The sequence below is a fragment of the Ambystoma mexicanum genome, chromosome 4p (assembly GCF_040938575.1).
Source record: "Ambystoma mexicanum isolate Mex_15411 chromosome 4p, UKY_AmexF1_1, whole genome shotgun sequence".
Taxonomy (NCBI): domain Eukaryota; kingdom Metazoa; phylum Chordata; class Amphibia; order Caudata; family Ambystomatidae; genus Ambystoma; species Ambystoma mexicanum.
Genome location: NC_090927.1, coordinates 69,304,889 through 69,325,202, shown reverse-complemented (window position 1 = coordinate 69,325,202; position 20,314 = coordinate 69,304,889). Strand labels below are relative to the sequence as shown.

Below are 20,314 nucleotides of genomic sequence, written 5' to 3'. Positions count from 1 at the left end.
TATTTATGCCTAAGGCAGCTCTTAAGGCATTATTTTGTAAGATTTGTAGCCTTTTGGTGATAGTTTTGTTGGCACCACTATAAAGGGCATTACAGTAATCAAGTCAGGATAATATTAAGGCTCTCGCTAAGATCATGCAACTATCGTTGGATAAGAAGGGTTTACCTGCTCTTATTAATTTGCAGGTATAAGCTGTGGTGGAAGCTAAGGAGTTGACTTGTTTGGTGAAAGACATAGTGGAATCAAGATAGAAACCTAGTGTTTTTACTTCACTTGAGACCTTAATGCTGTTGCCATCTATGTTGAACATATAGTAGTCCTTACCTAACTTGTTGATGTTGGCCTGCATACCTAAAATAATCAATTCGGTCTTATCGTTCAGGCAGAGGCCGTGGGAAGCCATCCATGCCTGAATAATGAGGTACACCCTATTCACCAACTCCCTATCCCTGCTGTGATCCCCAGAAAGCGGGAGGAGAATCTGTGTATCATCTGCATAATTAGTGTAGGTGACACCTAGAAGGTCCAGATCATCGAAGAGGGGTTTAGTGAATATGTTGTATAAGGTCGGTGAAACACAAGAGCCTTGAGGGACTCCATATGTGATAGTTGTAGGGTCGGCTGCTGCAGAGGGGGAGAAGACTCTCATTGTTCTTTCGCTCAAAAAGGATTCAATCCATTTAATGGCATGGGTGGAGAAGTGTGCAGCAGTGTCTAAGTGTTTGCAAAAGACCTTGTGGTCCACTAGATCGTAAGTAGCTGAGAGATCAAGTAGAAGGAGGAGTGCTGTCTTTAAATCAATGAGGGCAGTTTCAGTTCCATGGAGTGGGCGGAAACCAGATTGTCTAGCTCCCAATAAATTATGTAATTCAAGGTGTCTTTGAATTTGTGTGTAGGCAACTTTGTCTAGTATTTTCAGTAAGAAAGGTACCGTAGTGATAGGCCGGTAGTTGGTGGGGATGAGGGGGTCTAGAGTCTGCTTCTTGAGAAGCGGTAGCACCCAAGATTGTTTTAGATTAGCCGGGATGTTACCTGTGGCAAAGGAGGCGTTTATCAATTTGGAAATGAATGGTGAGAGGTCTCTGGCAGCATCTTTTATTAGTTGCGCTGGGCAGATGTCACCTTTGCAGTTCGAGGGTTTGAGGGAGAGGATAATTTTGGAGGTTTAAGGATTCTTTTTTTAGTTGGATTTTGTTTTGCAGCGTGGTAATTTTGTTTGCTAAGGCAGTTTGGATATCTGTACACCATGTCTGGTCCTTATTACAGGTGTCTGGTGTAGAAATGGGAGACTCAAATTCTTTCAAGATGGAGAAGAGTTCCTTCATGCTTGAGTTAGAGTTTGCAATGCGATTATTATAGGAATTACGCTTTGCTAGGCAGATTTCATTTTTATAGTGCCGAGTGATGTTGGTTAGATTAATTTTGTTCTCCTTGGTTGGATAAAGTTTCCAGTCTAATTCGCATTTTCTTTTGGTCAGTTGCAAGGCTTTGAGTTCTGCCGTGAACCATTTGTTTAGGCGTGCCTTAGGTTTACTTGTTCGCATTTTGAGTGGGGCGACTTTGTCCATAGTGGTACGCATGATATTATTGTATTCGTTGACCAATACACTAGGGTCAAGGTTGTCTGGCAATGCATTTAAGGTTGGAAGGATCAGGGGAATAATATTGCGCACTGTAATATTCTTTTTGTTTCTAGTGGGGCAGGCTGGAGCCGCCTGTGGGGCTAGAATGAGTGGTTTAGTGGTGAGAAGGTTGAAGGACACCAGGGAGTGGTCGGTCCAGGATAAGGGCGTAGTAGATGAGACTATGGCTGAGCAGTTGGAATCAGCGATCCAGTCAAGTGTTCTGCCCTTCACATGGGTAGGGTTGTTGACTTTTTGGGTTAGTCCTAAGGTGGTGAGGGTATTGGCAATAGTTGATGCGTGAACATCTGCTTGGTCATTGAAACCAAGGTTAAAGTCCCCTAGTACTAGCAATTGTGAAGTAGTTTTGGCATTGTTAGACAGAAGGCTGTGCAACTCCTCCTCAAAGGTTCCAAGTGGACCCGGTGGTCTGTAAATTAGGTGAATGGATAGAGTTTGGGTATTGTTTATGGGGATTTTTGCAGTGAGAGTTTCGCAAGATTGCATGGTTGTGGCAGGGGCTAGGCGTAATGCTAGGTTTATTTTAGATATAATGGCGATACCACCTCCACAGGAGCCTTCTCGGTCCTGCCTGCATATGGTGTAGCCATCAGGAAGTGTTAACTTAAGGGGGAGTGTAGCTTATCTGCCTTTGAGACAGGACCCTCTTCAGGTAGCATGGTGCAGACTGTATTGGAACCCACGCAGATTGGTGGCATACGTCCACCACTTACTTGTGAGGAACGAGAGTGACATAGGAATGCTAATCTCTGCTTATATTGTGGAAAGGCTGGCCATTTCATTTGTGAATGTCAAAAATGTCCAAAAAGGAAGCAGGAAAACTACTTGGCTCGCTTCTAGAAGGGCTTCTCAAGCAAGCCTACTCTCAAAGCGGCCTATCAGTGCTCTCTCTTCCTCTTCTTTGTATGTTGAAGTACAAGTGAACCCTGCTTTCCCTGGGCAGGAATCTATTCACACTACTGCAATGGTGGCTTCTGGATATCTCATTTGCCAAAAGATACCACATTGCTACCTTTAACAAGACGGTAGCAGAGCCTTTGCGGGCAGTAGATGGTTCAGCTCTGGTTTCCAGGTTGGTCAGGGAACAGACTGAAAATCTGCTTAGGACTTGCCTGGATGGACACTACGAACAGACTACGTTCGAACTCAATGCTGTCCCACATTTCGGTCTTATTCTGAGCATTCCTTAGCTTTGCATCCACAACCCCCTCATCGACTGGATAAAGAGGGAGTTTGTGTATTTGAGCATTTTATTTTTTGTTTGTTTGGTTCATTGCTTTTCCACCCTTACCTTGAATAATCCTGCTTTGGCCACCAGTTTCACATGGTGGGGGCAGTGGAAACTGTCATACCACCCCAATACAAGGGGTATGTTCATGTGTTCTATAAGGGGAAGGCTGATATACTTCCTCTGCATCGACCTTACGATTGCCTGATTGATAGTGCCTTATTTTCTGCTTCATTTGAACCTTCCTTGGATTAGTAGTCCCTTGACCTCGGCTGCCTGGACTACTCTTTGGATTTTGCTTGCTTGGATTTTGAATAGTTTTTTGGACTTTGGACTGTTTAATGGACTCCTTTGGATTATCCTTGGATTCGTCGACCTGGATGACAAAGTGATTTTGAACTTGGACTGCGCATGGACCTCTTTTGGATTTGTTGCTTTGGTGTAAACTGGATTGTGACTTTGGAATTTTCTTTCCTTACCTCCCTTTGACCCACCGGTACCAGTTATTGGTATTCCCGGTATGGTCTACCCAATACCTCTCTTTCTGGTAAGCCTATATTTGAATAGGAATTCTGGATGGGCAGAAAACCTGGGAACACCTTCTGATTATCTTGCCTTTTCTTGCAGTTTCCTGGTGAGAGGTTCTTTTTCTGGTGTCTCTCCATCGATCTTTCAGGGCACCCTTTTGAAACCCCAGTGGATATTCTCCGAGGCAATTGGGTGTTCAGGAAGGTCTGTTGTCGGCTGAGTGTGTGTCTCACCCTGCAGGTGAGCCTTGACAATAACTGAGAATAAGGAATGGGGCATTTATTGGAGCAGGCTTTGATTATTGCTGCAAGATAAGAACATCAGTGGACATGTCTTATTGAGAAGGGGGTGCTTGCTTGACTTGTTGCAACATGTGCTCTCCTTTATGAGGCTAAGAGCTGAATTTGTGGCTTAAGGAGGACATGCAGAGAAACCAGAGTTGCAAAGGGATTTAGAATTGAGTACAAAGTAGGTGGCTCTTGAGCCAAGCTCTGAATTGCATGGTGGCCTGGGCAGTTCTTCCTTCCAATGGCAATTTATTACAGCCCTGAGGGCCAATAATAGAGAGACATTTGTTGCCATCACCAGCTGAGAGGATGAGGTCATCCTAGATGTTAACCAGGGAAGAGTTGGTGCCGTGGACGGGTGAAAGAGTGACTGCAATTGGTCAAGGACCTTGTGTGTTCAGTTGGGGATGTGAGGCAGCTATGGTAGGCTAACAATGCGGCAGCTACTGCCTGGCAGCTACTGCCTGGCTCCTTACTCTAGGTTGATTTTCTTTAATAGGAGGTGCTCTCTGGAGGGCATTTGGCACTGTGCTTTTTATCAGTATGCTGTTGGTGAACGTAGAGATGGGATGGGCACGGGTCTCTGAGTGAGCAGTGTCTGCAGCTGCTAGATAAGCAGCACCTGCATTTCTGACTGGTGGTCAATCAGGAGTGAATTTTGATTATCTACCATCACCTCTTATTTCCTCAAGAAGGATTTCTTTGAGTCACAGAGCTCATGGCTATGTGGAATGGATGCAGCTGTGTTTCCTCAAGAAGGATGTCTCCGAGTCTCAAAGCTCTTGGCTATGTGGAATGGCTGCAGCTTTGTTTCCTCAAGAAGGATGTCTGAGTCGCAAAGCTCTTGGCTATGTGGAAAGGCTGCAGCTGTGTTTCCTCAAGAAGGATGTCTCTGAGGTGCAAAGCTCTTGGCTGTGTGGAATGGCTGCAGCTGTGTTTCCTCAAGAAGGATGTCTCTGAGTCGCAAATCTCTTGGCTGTGTGGAATGGCTGCAGCTGTGTTGCCTCAAGAAGGATGTCTCTGAGTCGCAAAGCTCTTGGCTGTGTGGAATGGCTGCAGCTGTGCAGTTATAGGAGATGGATCAAATGAGTTAAAAACATTTATGGGATTGGTTGATGGTTGCTCAGGGTCTGTTTGATTGTGAAAATAGCTTTGCAAAATTTTGGCTTGAATTATTTTTAATTCTTACTGTGACAAGATGTCTTTTTTTTCCTGTTTGTCTCCTCAGTATAGCAGGCTTATTTTACATGGGCTAGCAGTAGGAGCATCAACTGTTGATTCCAAGCCTTAAAATGTATTTTGCAGGGGGGCCTCAGTATTAACTAGCTGTGATATGGTATAGTTAAGTATCTGCAAAATATGTGAAAGTGGTGGAAATGCTGTGCTGAATCATGGGGGTCAAGGAATATTTTTTATTTTTAGGCTTTTTGTGTGGGTCTAGACTGTTGCTCCTATGGGCATTGTGAGAAACCAGAAGGTGTCTCACTCGCTAGTCCTCGGGGATCTGTCATCCAGGTGGCAGGACACAGCCATCACTTTTGGATCCAGTTCCTGGGGATGGACCAGTGCAGGAGGATCACCTGGATGAGGGGTCTTCGGGGAGTGGGACACAAGATGGCGAGATGCGGTATCCATCCCCCTTTAACACCTTTACCCCATCCTACCAGGTAGGATACGTGGGAACTTTACTCCCCCTAACCCCCGTTTCCCTTCACAAACACTTCCACGCGGAGAGCCTGCTCTGGGAGAAAACAGACTCACACTCGAGCAGTATACCTGACATGTCCCGCTACTACGGTCAGGCAAAGTCAGTCAATCAATGACAATCACTCATACCTGACTTCCATTAAACTTCCCCACATGGATAAAAGACAAAGCACAAGCGCTCTGAACGAGGCAAAACACACAAAGGAACAGTAGTTTTGAGTCGGCAGCTGAACGAGGGAAGTAAGACGGCATACCACAAAGGGTTTGCAAGGAGGGAAATGCCCTTGACCTTTTCGGCAAGAAAGTGTTACTTTCAATAAACCTTTGAGACAAAAAAGCAGAAGGCCTGGAAACCTGACTAAAGAATCCTACAGTGTGTGTCAGAGATACCAGAGGCTCTCCCTCATAATTGGCCAAGGCGGGGTGGAGCAGCAGCCACCATGGTATCTTCCTTGCCATCCAGAACAAAGAAGCTCCAGAGAGATCAACACAGCCCGTGAGTTGGGGAGACTGATGCTAGACCGGTCTGTGTTGAAGTAAAGGTTGCAAGCCGCAACACTGTAGAACGAGCGCTGGAGCGAACATTGTTAAACCCGTGTGATGAAAGACGCAAGTAAAGCTAAACTACAGATGAATGTTTGAACTTGAGAAGGAAAGATACGATACCATTGATCAAGAGGTCCGGCACCATGAATGTGCTCAATCGAAGATCTCTGTAAGGTATCCCACCAAGAAGTGGCAGAAACAAAAGTAGAAGATTGATCAAACCATTGTGTGAAGTGAATCAAAGTGGTCCTGCGACGATTTGAGCAAAACCCAATGCACATTCGAAAGTCTTCAATTTTGATATCAAGAGGAAACTGTAGAAAATTGTACATGGTCCGAGCCTGAACGAGGGAGACCAAATGTGAATATTGTGCTAAAGGGATCTGGGCCTGAACGAGGGGGAGCCATGATCCGAGCCCGAACGAGGGAGATCCATGGTCCGAGCCCGAACAAGTGAAACTAACAGTAAACATTGTGGTAAAAGGAGGTCCAAGTCTGAGAGAGAGAGAGAGAGAGACCCATGATGAATACTAGAAGTGAGAACTTGTGCAGGTGAAGATCCTGATAAAAGTGAAACTTATGTTTGTTATGACAGGCCCTCTGCAGTAAGAGACTGTTATTGGAAAGTAGACTTTGGCAGAAGGCGCTGATACCTTTGCGTTGAACTGTCTCCTCGTGGCCAAGAAGCCAGAGTATGTGTGACGCTCCACGTGCCGCCTTGTCCCGTGCTGAAAATGCAGGGAAGGGACGCCAACTGCTCAACCGTCTTCACATAGTATTGCTTGAACACCTTTCTTTGTGCATACACAATTGTGCCACACCCTTTTATAAGTAGAAGTAAAGATTGGCAATAGGTTATTAGTATAGACCCTTTTTATTTGACAGAGACTCGACTAGAACTGTGTTATTATTATTTGATGGTCATAGCTTGCTCCCATCCTTAGATTTAGGTTTATATAGGCGTTCAACCAACCCATTGAGGTTCAATAAACACACTTGAACTGTGATCCCTTGTGTCTGTCTTCACTGTTTGATACCATGCCTTCCTTACATTATGTATGTGTGTGGTTTACTTGTGGTGCCCCCAGAAAGTGCGTCTTGCCACTAGGCTGTTGGAGCACGACTAATAAAAGCAAAGAGAAAGGCGGAGGTTAGAGCCAGACCAAATAACACTGAAAGGTCAGGAAATTGTTAATGGATTGCAACAAAGGGGGAAGAGAGTTTCACAGACTGTGGGCCAGAACTGGGAATGATCTCTCATCTGTTGACCCTGTAGAAACAGGGTGAACTGAGCATATAGTAAAGAGCGATTGATAATAGGAGCGTAAAATGGGTCCTATTGCTCGAAACAGTGATGAACCTGCCAGAAGAATTTAAACTGGATATGTTGCCCGATGGGGAGCCACCTAAATGAAATAAGAGGCATGATTTATCAGTGATGGTTTGTTTTGGTAATTAAGCCTGCTGCTGTCTATAGTCTGGCAGACCCAAGTAAACTGAGTTATCATAGTCCAGGCACAACTGAACACTGGCAGTGGTTGTGAAAACTCGAAGACATTGGAATAAAAAAGGAACACTCTGCCAACCCAGGAGTGTGTGGTGTTGATCAGGCTCTTTTTGGACCTTTCCTTCCACATGTGTCAGTGTTTACTCTCCCTTCTTCTCGCTATCTTCCATGTCCCTTGTAGCGAAATTCCTCGGGTTCTCCGACTGTTTCTCACCTTCCTCCAACACTTCTTCTTTTTTTTCCTTATCTTTAGATCTGTTCCCCCTTCCAACTCCAAACTTTCCCTGATGTGTTGCCTATTATCTTCTCTTCCACTATCCTCCTCCTTCCTCACTCAACTTGCTCCCCTCTGTCTGAGTATACATGTCTACCAAACTCCCTTACCATGGGGTGCTCTGAGCTTTCTCTTATATTGAAGGGGAATACTAATTCTGGTCAATGACTTCCCTGGACTGGATGCACCCATTTGATGTTTTGAAGTACTTGCATGATTGGCCCTTCTTTCCAAAGCCTGTCTGCTCACTAGCTGACCACCCCTAAATTAGGGATTTCATGTGTGTCTCATTACACCCTATTACTAGGCTCTCATTTACATAAACCTGTGCAGCTTCACATCCGTGGCCACCATCATGGAGAAGATGGTGGTTCCCGCACCCCAAGACCCTCATGCACACTGCTCACTCAAATGTGGCTATATCACAGGGGTCTTGCGAACTTCTCACATTTTGGATGTAGCAGGAGGAGGTGTTGGGAACCTCTCCAGAGGACATGCTATTGATGTCTTCTAGCGAGAATGTTAGGAACATCTGGGACAGGAGCGTGACGAGGAAGGAGTTGTACATGAATACTTTTAAGAGCCTTAGGGTGCAGTGGTACAATACAATTGTGTAGCTGGTGGAAATGTTCATTTGTTTATGTCATTAGGATTCATACCAAACGCCATTACTATTTGCTTGGTGTTCTGGAGTATCTGAAAGTGAGATGAGAGGGTTAGGTTAGTGTGGAGAAATGGGAAAGTGATGTTGTGTTGATGTATGCTGTGCTCTGCATGCAGGTCAGATCCTAGGTGTTCTGTGCCAAGAGCATAGTGACACGTGTATCCGAAGAGGAGTCTTGTGTGGCCATGAAGCAATGATGCATAGGCCTTGGCTTATTTTCATGTTTCTTAAAGGTGTAGTGTTCTTATGTTGTGTGTTCAGACAGCTATCAATTGCCATGTGTGGGTGGCTTAGTTGCTATGCAAGTTATGTGTTGGACCAGAATTTGAATGAGTGGTGTTCTCTCTCTCTCTCTCTCCTCTCTATCCCCTTGCTCTCTCTCTCTCTCTCTCTCTCTCCTCTCTCTCTCTCTCTCTCTCTCTCTCTCCCACCTCTCATTCAGGGTCTCCAGTATGTCCAAGTAAGGAGGATAGCAGTGCTGCATAAAGCTTGACTCTTTGTGGGTAAATATTGTTGCAGAGCTGTGGCCCTTGCTGTATCCACTCTGTGTAAGGAAAGCATGCTCTGCTAGGGTCCTAATACTGCTGATGAAACCTCTGGAACTAGATACCATGCTCCAAATGAGGCCTTCAAATGGGGCCACCAGAACTGGGTACAGTGCCCCAGATGTGGTATTGAATGGCAATTAATTTACCGTTGGGGATTTTACAAAGATAGTGCTTGATAGTTGGAGACATGATTTGTGCACTATTGTCTCTCCTGCCCGTTTGCCTTTTGGCATGCTGCAGTGCCTAGACAGGAGAATGAGCAGGGCATTTAAGGATGCAGGTGACTCAAGAACTCAGCTTTTAGTGATCTTTGGGAAATGCAGGTTGTTATCTAATACCAAATAGGTTGAGCTGCACGAATATTGACAGATCTAATGTTGCGGCATGGTGAGGTGGAAAGGATAGATTGAGGAGGTTGAGTTTTATAGGTGTCTTCTGCTGTTCAGGGGGACATGTAGTGCTGATCACTCTTTAAGTGCGTCTGGAAGATGTAATTAGTTGAGATGTGGTGCTTTGCCCCTTGTTGGTACAGCTGAGGCAAGAATGGGGACATTAGTGGTGTGGTTTGATTGTGGTGTAGAGTAGGTGAGACATCTTTGTCTACTCTTCAGGAGTCAAGTTCTAAGAAATGATCAGCCTTTTCCCACTTGCCTCAAACCAATCTACACGAAAATCAACTCGGAATCTGAGTCTCTGTATCACTTCTCAAAATGTCATACAAGTCAAAATACACATGCCATGTTACATTTAAAAAGCTAACTTGTCCTTTTGCTTTTACAGCTGACTAGATCATACACAAAGAAGCAAAATGGCGGCCCGTTAATGTGCCTCAAAACACCAACAAAATGAAAAGGTTTACCAGGAAAGAAAACTAAGATGTCCAAGAGCTCCGACAATGGCATGTTGTACAGAAGCCCAGGATGCCCAAGAACCTTAAGAACAAGGAGTGGGGGAAACTACTGCATAAGGGGTTTTCTGTTGTTACATCTCGACAATCCTATGTCGAGAGTCAGGTGAATCAAGCTAAAGAATGGCTTCCCAAAGTAAACAAAGTACAGGGGTCAACAGTATACATGATGCATGAGAAAACCCATACTGGCGAAAAACCTTACCAGTGCACTGAATGTCAGAAAAGCTTCAGTCAGAAACATCATCTAATTCAACATGAGAAAACCCACACAGGAGAGAAACCTTACCAGTGCACTGAATGTCAGAAAAGCTTCAGTAATAAAAGCAATCTAACTCCACATGAGAGAACCCACACAGGAGCAAAACCTTATCAGTGCACTGAATGTCAGAAATGTTTTAGTCAAAAAGCCAGTCTAATTCAACATGAGAGAACCCACAAAGGAGAAAAACCTTACCAGTGCACTGAATGTCAGAAAAGCTTCAGTCAGAAACATCATCTAATTCAACATGAGAAAACCCATACAGGAGAAAAACCTTACCAGTGCACTGAATGTCAGAAATGTTTCAGTCGGAAACCCGATCTAATTCGTCATGAGAAAACCCACACAGGAGAAAAACCTTACCAGTGCACCGAATGTCAGAAAGGTTTCAGTCAGAAAGGCAATCTACATCTACATGAGAGAACCCACACAGGAGAAAAACCTTACCAGTGCACTGAATGTCAGAAAAGCTTCAATTTCAAAAGCAAATTAACTCTTCATGAGAGAACCCACACAGGAGAAAAACCTTACCAGTGCACCGAATGTCAGAAAGGTTTCAGTCAGAACCCCAATCTAATTAAACATGAGAGAACCCACACAGGAGAAAAACCTTATCAGTGCACCGCATGTCAGAAAAGCTTCAGTGGAAAAAGCAGTCTAACTCTACATGAGAGAACCCACACAGGAGAAAAACCTTATCGGTGCACTGAATGTCAGAAAAGCTTCAGTGATAAAAGCAGTCTAAATCTACATGAGAGAATCCACACAGGGGAAAAACCTTATCAATGCACAGAATGTCACAAAAGCTTCACTCACAAACTCACTTTAATTCTGCATGAGAGAATCCACACAGGAGAAAAACCTTATCAGTGCACTGAATGTAAGAAATGTTTTTGTAACAAACACAATCTAATTCGACATGAGAGAACCCACACAGGAGAAAAACCTTAGCAGTGCACTAAATGCCAGAATATTTTCTTTTACAAAAGTCTGCTAGATCAGCATGAGAGAACCCACACAGGAGAAAAACCTTACTACTCTAATCTTCTCCACTCTCAAGCCTCCCACCCTCGTCGTATCTTCCAAACTCTCTCTCGTCTTCTCTCTCCTCCCACTCCTGATCCCTCATCCAATTCCACACTTTCTCCTTCTGACTTTGCTAACTTCTTCTCCTCCAAAATCCTCACCCTTCGGCAAAAAATCAACTCCCTCTCTGATTCCCCTTCTCCTCCTCCCACCTCACCTTCCTCATCCTTCATGTCCATCTTCTCACCCGTTTCCCCTTCCGAAGTTTCCTCCTTTCTATCCAAAGCTCACCCCACATCTGCCCCATCTGACCCTCTCCCTTCCCTTCTTATCCCTAAGATCTACACTCTTCATATCCCCTACCTTACCTCTTTCTTCAACATCTGCCTCTCCTCATCAACATTTCCCTCTGCGTTCAAGCATGCTACGATTATTCCTATTCTGAAGAAACCCTTGGCTGATCCACTTCTCACTGCTAACTATCGACCTATCTCTCTTCTACCGTTCCTCTCCAAGCTTCTTGAGCGCCTTGCCTATACTCAGCTTTCATCCTTTGTCAATACTTCCTCTCTCCTTCCTCCCTTCCAATCTGGATTCCGTCCCAGACATTCCACAGAAACAGCTCTCACTTCTATCCTTAATTCCCTCCTATCTGCCCGCCATGCCAAGCAATCCTCTATTCTTATTCTCCCTGATCTCTCGGCAGCCATTGACACTGTTGATCATCCTCTCCTTCTCCACACTCTTTCCTCCTTTGGGTTTCAAGGCCCTGTTCTCAAATGGCTATCCTCTTATCTCTCTTCCCGTTCCTTTGCTGTGTCATGGGGTGGCCAGACCTCTCCTTCCTTTCCTCTTGAATACAGTGTTCCCCAAGGTTCCGTACTTGGTCCTTTCCTATTTTCTCTTTACACCTCCCTCATTGCCCCTGTTATCTCCTCGTTTGGCATCTCCCACCATTTCTATGCCGACAACACCCAACTCTTTCTCTCTTTCTCCTCCTTCTCAACTGACCTTCACCTAAAACTCTCTTCCTGCCTGACTGCTATTAAGAACTGGATGTCTTCCCGCTTTCTGTCTCTTAACACTGATAAAACTGAAGTCCTTTTCTTCCCCTCCAACTCTCTTCCCCCTTCCTCTCCTCCCCCTTTCATTCATTTTCGTCCCTCCAATCTCCCCATCTCTTCCCAAGCTTGTAACTTAGGCGTTCTCTTTGACTCCTCTCTTTCCCTTTCCCAGCACATTTCACTCACCTCTCGCACTTGTCGATACCACCTCTACAATATTCGCAAAATCCGTCCCTCTCTCACTTGCCACGCTACCAAACTCCTAATCTCCTCTCTCATCTTTTCTCGCCTCTTCTATTGCTCCTCTCTTCTCTTCGGACTACCAGCATCTCATCTTGCCCCCCTTAAATCCATCTACCACTCTGCTGTTCGCACCCTTTGTCTCCTCACCTCCCGTGACTCCATCTCTACTTCGCTCTTACCTTGGCTGGCTACCATTTCACTCACAGCTAAAATTTTACTTTCTCTGCCTTGTCTTTAAATCCCTCCATGGTCTTGCTCCTCCTTATCTCTCTTACCTTCTCTCCTTCTACTCCCCCTCCCGTTCCCTTCGCTCTGCTGACCACTTCCTTCTCACCGTACCTCCATCCCCCTGTGCTTCCTCCCGTTTCCGCTCCTTCCAACTCCTTGCACCCCTACACTGGAACTCACTCCCTCTCACTATCCGCTCCTCTACGTCCTTCCCCCTCTTTCCGCACTTCCCTTAAATCCCTCCTCCATTTTCCTCCTTGAAACCTCCCTCTCTACCCTCTCTGCTTCCCCCTCCCCCTCTCTTTCTTCCCCTTGATTTTCCTCTCCCCTCTCCTACCCTCCTCTCTCTCCCTTCAATTTCCCTCTTCTAACTCTCCACCACGCCATCCCCCACCCACCTAATCCCACTCCCTATTCCCCCTCCCCTTCAGTCAGTTGCTCTTGTCACTGTTTTATCGAATGATTCATGATATAATTTTGCTTCATCTTTTACATTGTTGATGTTGTTATGTATAATGTTGTTCCAATGTACAGCGCCTTGGTGTAAAGCGCTCTATAAATCAATAAATCAAATCAAAATCAAATTATCAGTGCACTAAATGTCAGAAATGTTTGTCAAATACCCCATCTAACTCAACATGAGAAAACCCACACAGGAGAAAAACCTTATCATTGTACAGAATTTCAGAAAAGCTTCAGTCAGAAATGCAGTCTAACTCAACATGAGAGAACTCACATGGGAGAAATGCCTTAATGCACAGAATGCCAGAACAGCTTCAGTATGAAAAAAGACATAATTCAGCATTAAAGAGCCCATGCAGGTGAAAATCCTTATCAATGCACAGAATGTCAGAAAAGCTTCACTAACAAACTCACTTTAATTCAAAACAAGACAACCCATAATGGAGAAGAAACCTTATCAGTGCTAAAAACCCAGACAGGAGAAAAGCCCTACCTGTGCCTGGAATGTCAGTAAAGGTTCAGTTACAAAATGAATCGAGTTCAACATGAAAGAACTCACAGAGGAGAAAAACCATATGCATGTACAGCATGTCAGAAAAACTCAGTTTACTTCCATATGCAAGAACGCACATGGGACAAAAAACTTTATTAATGTGTCCAATGCAGGACACATTCAGTAATATAAGGTTCGTCTGTATATGAGAATCCACTCGGGAGAAAACTTCATTATTTTTTATTTTTTATTTTTTTTATTGGTTTATTCAACCTTTAAAAAGAGACAAACAAAACAAGAAAGGAATACATCACGTATGAAATTTTTTTTGTTTTGTTTCCCTCCATCCATCCCTCCCTCCACCATTGACATCTTAACATCTCTATTGGTACGTCCATCATGGCGTATTAAGAGGTAGGTCCGATGACGACTGGTATAGATTTCATGTCTTTGATTACACCCAGTTTTACTTTTTGGTCGTCCAGACGTCCCTTTACTACGCGCAGAAAGTTTGTTAATGCAAATAGGACTGCTCTGTTGAACCCCTCAAATAGAGCTGTCCACCAGTCGTCCGCCGTCATACATTGGTGTTCGTTAATCAGGGCTCCAAAGTTGGTTTCTCTTTGTTGTTGAAGAGTTTGACAAAACAATATTAGGTGTTTTAAGGTCTCCTTATTCTTCCTGCAGAATCTACACATTAGATCAGTGTCAGCACACTTCACCCAACTGCTCACTCGCTCTTTTGTTGCCATCATGTTTAGCCTGAAGCGCATGTATAAGGATCTTGCATGTTGGTCCAGAAGTAGGGTTAGATAAGTGTGCCTCTGACCATAAGCATTAGCTTCACCTGGGACCTCTTGCATTAGTTTCGATTTAGCTCTTAGTTCGCAAGTTTTAATCCAATCCGCTCTCCAAATTTTGGTTTTTGCCAACTCGGGATTCTCAGTTAACGTTATAATGGAAATGTCAAACTCCTTTAAAAGTGCTTGGCAGAGGAGATTCCATTGAAAAAGAACCGTGTAGTCTTTGGCAATGTCCGGCTTATGTAAAATTTCGAATTGGATTGCTGGGTTTTTTATCATTGTTTTCCTAAACAGACACAGTAGGTTCCAGCTAACTCTTGCGTTTATCGAGATAAGGCCCAGTTCGTATCGGAGACAGACCGTCGAGGTACCTTTGGGAAGCTGTAGCACTCGCTTCCAGAATATATTTTCTAGTGAATTCCACAGTTCGCCTGTGCAACCAAATGCGTTTTCACCACCATAGATCAGGGCGGGTACCACTTTTTGTTGGAAAAATTCAATTGTTGGTTTTAAGAAAAATTTTCCAAATTTTTTATTGATTAACAACGCTTGGCAAGCCATCTGTCGACATTTGCTTTTCACCACTTCAACCCATGGCGCATCATTTCTGCTAGCGCTGATCTTCATACCCAGGTATGTGGTGTGTTTTACGATCTGAAGTTGCTCGTTAGCAAGACACCATCTGTACTTCTTTCCTCGGGAGAAACAGCCTTGTAGTTTCTCAAAAATTAGAATTTCACATTTTTGTTTGTTGATTTGAAGACCATTGGCTGTGTTATAGATGTCAAGACAGTCTAGTTTACGCTGAAGACCTATGGGAGTCAGGTCGAGCAAAATAAGATCATCAGCGTAGGCCAGGTAGTTGATGGGCGAGCCATGAAATTTCCGAGGAAACATTGTTGTACCAATGAATGCTGCGTTCACATCAGATATAAAAAGATTGAAGATGATGGCTGCCAATGGGCAACCTTGTTTCACTCCTTTATGTGTGCTGATGGGGGCAGATAACGTTCCTTTAGTGTCCAGACGGATCCTGATCGAAGTGTCCGTGTGTAATTCACGAATTGCTTCCACTAAGCTGGGAGGACAGTTCCATCTGATGAGTTTGTCCCAGAACAACTCTCTGTCTATGCTGTCGAACGCATAGGACAGGTCTATCAGAGCCAAGTAGATCTTTTGATTGGTTCTGATTGCTTCCATCTTTATGAGGTTCAGTACCAACAGGTTTAGACAACATCCAACCCCTTTCACAAACCCCACTTGTCTGGGGTCTACGTGATTATTGTCATTAGCCCACCTTGCCAGTTTTTGTTGCAAAAGGGTGGCGTAAATCTTCCCCAACACATCGAGAAGCGCTATGGGCCTATAGTTTTTTGGGTTTGAGCGGTCTCCTTTTTTAAAAATAGGGACCACCACAGCGCTTTTCCAAGACTTTGGGATTGATCGGCTCATAATGACTCGGTCAAACAGAATAACGCAAAAGTCTGCCCATAAATCTGTTTTTTTTTTTAGCGTATAGTTTGTTAGGCCATCGGGGCCGGGCGCTCTGGAGTCATGCACATTCTTAATTGCTTCCAAGATGTCACTTCTTTCAAACGCCAGGTCCCACTTGTTTGACGTCATAGGTACCCAGAGTGGTACCGGTTTGTCTCTGCAAAAGAGGTTTGTGTAGAACTTCGACCAGTCATCTTCGGTGACTGCAATGGCCTGGAGCGCGTATTGTGGAGCCATGGTGTTATTTATCAATTTCCAATAGCCCGCTGAGTTTTTCCCAGCCATTTTTTGCAGCATATCTTCTGAGTCGTTTTGTAGCATGATCGCTGCATGGGATTTAAGCCAGTTTCGATATTTAGCCTTGATCGCTCTTTTGCACTCTCTCAAAGTAGCGGTGTATGGTCCTTTGAGTTTTCTTAGTTCTTGTCTCATCGCTCTTTTTCGTTGAAGAATGGACACGTCGAATTTGTGTTTTGGACAAAACTCAACGTGTTTTAAGTTGCGTTTACGTTCCTCGAAACTGGACAAAACATGTTGATATTCTGAAGATTTTGTAGTGTGTTGGAAGGCGTTAGAGATGGCCGCTACTTCTGTGTCCGCAAGATTTAGTCGGATCCTGCCGGTCCCAGTGCACACCACAAACGGCCAGCAGGTCTGACCACCTGAACAGGGGTGGTAGATTGACAGTTTTACCATGTCATGGTCGCTGTGTTTCATTTTAATGACTTCAAGTTTTTACGTTCTCTTATGGATATTTTCAGTCACAAATATGTAGTCAATGACCGATTTTTGCTCAGCTCTTCTCCACGTAGGGCAGGCCGGGATGTCGCCTACCGTTTGTCCGTTAAGCATGTGCAAGCCTCTGAGATCCAGTTCCAGACACCATTGGGACGCAGCTTGTTCGCGTTTGCTATCGCCTCTGTTTTCACCGTTTGGAACCACATCTGGGATACAGACAATGTTCAGATCTCCACATACAATTAAGTCTAGCGGTTTCTCCTTTGTGAGTAAATCATCGATCAGAGTTGTAACGTGGTCGATAAAGGGGAGCTCTTCATTGTGTCTATGGTTCCAGTATAAGTTGATAATATACACGCGAGCTTCCTTGTTGGTGTCTTTCTGGTGGACACCAACGGTGGAGACCTGAATTAGTGGTGATGGATTATAAGAGTTCACGATCCGAAGTCCAGCACCTTTCCTCACAGCCAAAAGAAGGCCAGCCATCGGCCTGCCCTTTGTTTGTTTTATAGCAGGATTAATGGCTACTTCGAATCCTTCCAACAATGGACTTTGTGTGAACCATGTTTCTTGTAAACACAGAATGTCTAGATTTGAGGCCCATGTTGTTTCAAACAGGTGCATGAAGCCTCTAGTGTTCCATGAGCCTATAGTACATATATAGGTACTTCCCAGTACCTGGCATTATTTAATCGATTCTGTGTTTAAAGTTTTGGCCAACCAGGACCAATCGTCGCATTTGTCTGTTGTGGTGACAGGAGTCCTCACGATGTCTCGTGTAGTAGATGGACTTACCATTCCGTTAACTGTTATTCTTATCAGATCACCCCCATTGGGAAAGTCCGCTAACTCCCAGTTTCTGGGAGGGCTGGACACATGACTTTCCTTTGGATCTATATCTGTGCTGTTCTCGTGATCTTCAGAAGGTCTTTGGTTCACTGTGTTCGTCGATCTGCTACGTGACCTCTCTTTAGGGTAGACAAGCCGAGATCCTCCTTCGGCTGTAGTTATGTCAAATCTTAGGGACATCAACACTGGTCCAGCATCCAGTAGTGCGTCAGCTATGATCTTAGAGTGTAAGTGTAGAATCACAGCGTCAGTTTTCATTTCGTTCAAAAATTCCACTGTTTTGAGGTCTTCAGAAGTTATCGCACGTAGACTGGGAATCAGCTGACACAGCCGAAGCACGTTGTGTCGATTTAATATCAGATCGTCGGAAGATTCTATGCGTTCCAATATCAGACGATGAGCTGCTTGCCGCGTCGATATTTGTTGTGTTCTCTCCTTTGCTGTTATTTTTTGAGGCTGTTTATTTGAGCGGTTCACCCGCTCTGTTTGGTTTTTGGTTTTATCTGTAATTAACAGTGGTTTATTCCCAGTTTTGCTCTTCGTGTGGGCACCGATAGTTGCAGCCTGTATCACACGTTTTGGAGCTTGCCACTCAGTGGGCACAGGCGATGATTCAATCACGACCTGGGGACCTTATGGAGGGTTCTTTATGCGGGTCTTGGCAGCGAGCATCCGTCTTTTGTCCTCCAAAGTCACGAAACGGGGAGTCTGCAAACCATCGTCTATGTTCAACAGCGACGGTGGTTTGATCAGTTGACAGATTCTAGAAACTCCCTTAGGCAAGTTCACAATAGTAGACTCCTGTAGACTGGACTTCAAGGGTGAAATAAGGGGGCTCTTAACGTCTTCCTATGTTAGATTGTCAGGCACATCTGAAACAGTCTGGGCTGGCACAACAGAGCAAGACTTGGATCCGCCTGGCAGAGGTGCCACTGACAAGTCTCGGACGATGAGTTCATCATCATCATACACAGATACGTTTTTAGGTCGTCGGAACCGTCGATAATACAGTTTAATGTCTCCTTGGTTTCTGATGGTACTGATTTTGCTGTGCTTTCATCCAGCTTTTTTTCAAGGATGTTATCCTTAGTGATGGAGCCGCTGACAGTTACATTGACTGTTTTGATGTTACGTAAGAATTTTCGAGAGTCGATACCTCTTCTAGCTTTCCTTGCAGGTTGATTATTAGATTTCTTGGGTAAGCCACCTTTTATTTGCTGTTTTGCTGAAGGGATCTTTTGTGCAGCAATAGTCTCCTCGAAGATGTCATATATGGGAGGCGAAGGATTTGTCCTCGCAGGTGTGGATCTCGATTGTGAATGGGGACAGGGCGGTTCTTGATTAGGGATCGACTTTGAAGTTGATGCCAGTTGGGGATTTTGTAGTGCCAAGTTCGTAACAGCCTGACTCTCTTTTAAAACGGCTTCAAACGGAGTGCTAAGCTGACATTCGTCAACCAACATGGTGACACCATACGGTTGTGTGGAGGATCTTCTAACTTTCTCCTTAGACCCAGGTGTCAAAGTAAGGTCAATCGGGTTTGTGGTAGCAAGGTGGGGAACAATGGGCTCTAGGGTTCCCGTGTTACTTGATGCTGGATCTTTTTGCACATGGGCAGGTTCACTTGTTGTGTTAAAAGCAGCAATGATGTTACTGCTGCTGAAATCATTCTCTGGTGGATTAGTTGAAGCCCACCTCCCAGGACCGGTTGAAGAAGCTAGTATGACATGTGGCCGTGATGCCTGGGATGTAACATTGGGGGTAACCGCCCCTTGATGGACATGTTCCTTTTTTTGTTGTTTAAAGATGTCCAGCGCTTCTTTAGCTACCTCAGCTAGAAGTTTTTTGTCTAGATTTGCGTTTTTAACATGTTCTGACAGTGTTTCAAGCGCCCAATCTGTTTTTTTGTGTAACTCTTGAAGGACTTCCTTACAGTGGAAGTTTTTGTTTTCAATGCTCTCCAGTTTGTTGTTCATGGCGATCACCACCGAGGACAGCTCTTTTATGTTGTCGTTAAGGTTCTCATACATTTTGATAAAAGGTGCAGTGGAAATGGCCATGGATGAGATAATAATTGCTTGTAGATCTTTGGTATACTGAACTGTTCTTGGAACTTCCGGGTTTTTAGGGTCGAGTGGAGGCACTCTCCTACCACGGTGTGTCAGGCGTCGGATCTTAGGGTAGGGGCGTTCCATTATGGACGAGTCCGTTGAAGCTTGATCAGAAGAGGAATCCGTTATACAAGAGGTAGCTTCAGTGGCTTGCCTTGGAAATGAGGAGGTGGCTAGCGTACCCATGTGGTTGCTGGGCTCTATAGTGCTCATTTTTTGTTTTTTATTCTGAGAACAGCTCAGGCTGGGAGATATGCTCCCATCGATCATCCTGCGTTTGTATAGGGAGCTTGACCTTAAGGTGATCACTGGGGGCTGCGTTGTAGAAGGGCAAACGTCCGAGCCAGAATGGTCGTTTACATGAGCATGCAGAGCCGAATCTCCATTTGGTATGTTTTTAACAGCTCTTTCTTTGTTAAGACGAGTGAGGTCAAGTAACAATTTATTGGCCACCTCAAGTGAATTTCTTCTCTCAGACCCTGATGTGAGTTTGTGAATAGAAGAGTTCAGTATCAGATGGGGCGAAGCGCCACCCAGACCACCGTCCAAACGTGGGTCAGCACCCCTCTCTTCACTTTGTCGTGGTGCATGGCACACGGGCACCTTAATACCACACGTAGGACTGCTGGAGAGTACAGCTGGATCTTCATAGGGACACGCCTCTTTCTGGCTGCGCGCTGATGAAGTGTCAGGATTACCCGG

General features: G+C 44.7%; 1 protein-coding gene across 1 annotated transcript in view; it reads left to right on the top strand.

Moving 5' to 3' along the window:
• Positions 1 to 20,314, top strand: part of LOC138452762 (uncharacterized) — a 330,413-nt gene that overhangs the window by 105,050 nt on the left and 205,049 nt on the right. The window contains 1 exon segment of the mRNA XM_069605110.1: positions 9,713 to 12,669. Coding sequence (XP_069461211.1) covers positions 9,853 to 12,669 — 2,817 coding nt within the window. The 5' untranslated portion in view covers positions 9,713 to 9,852.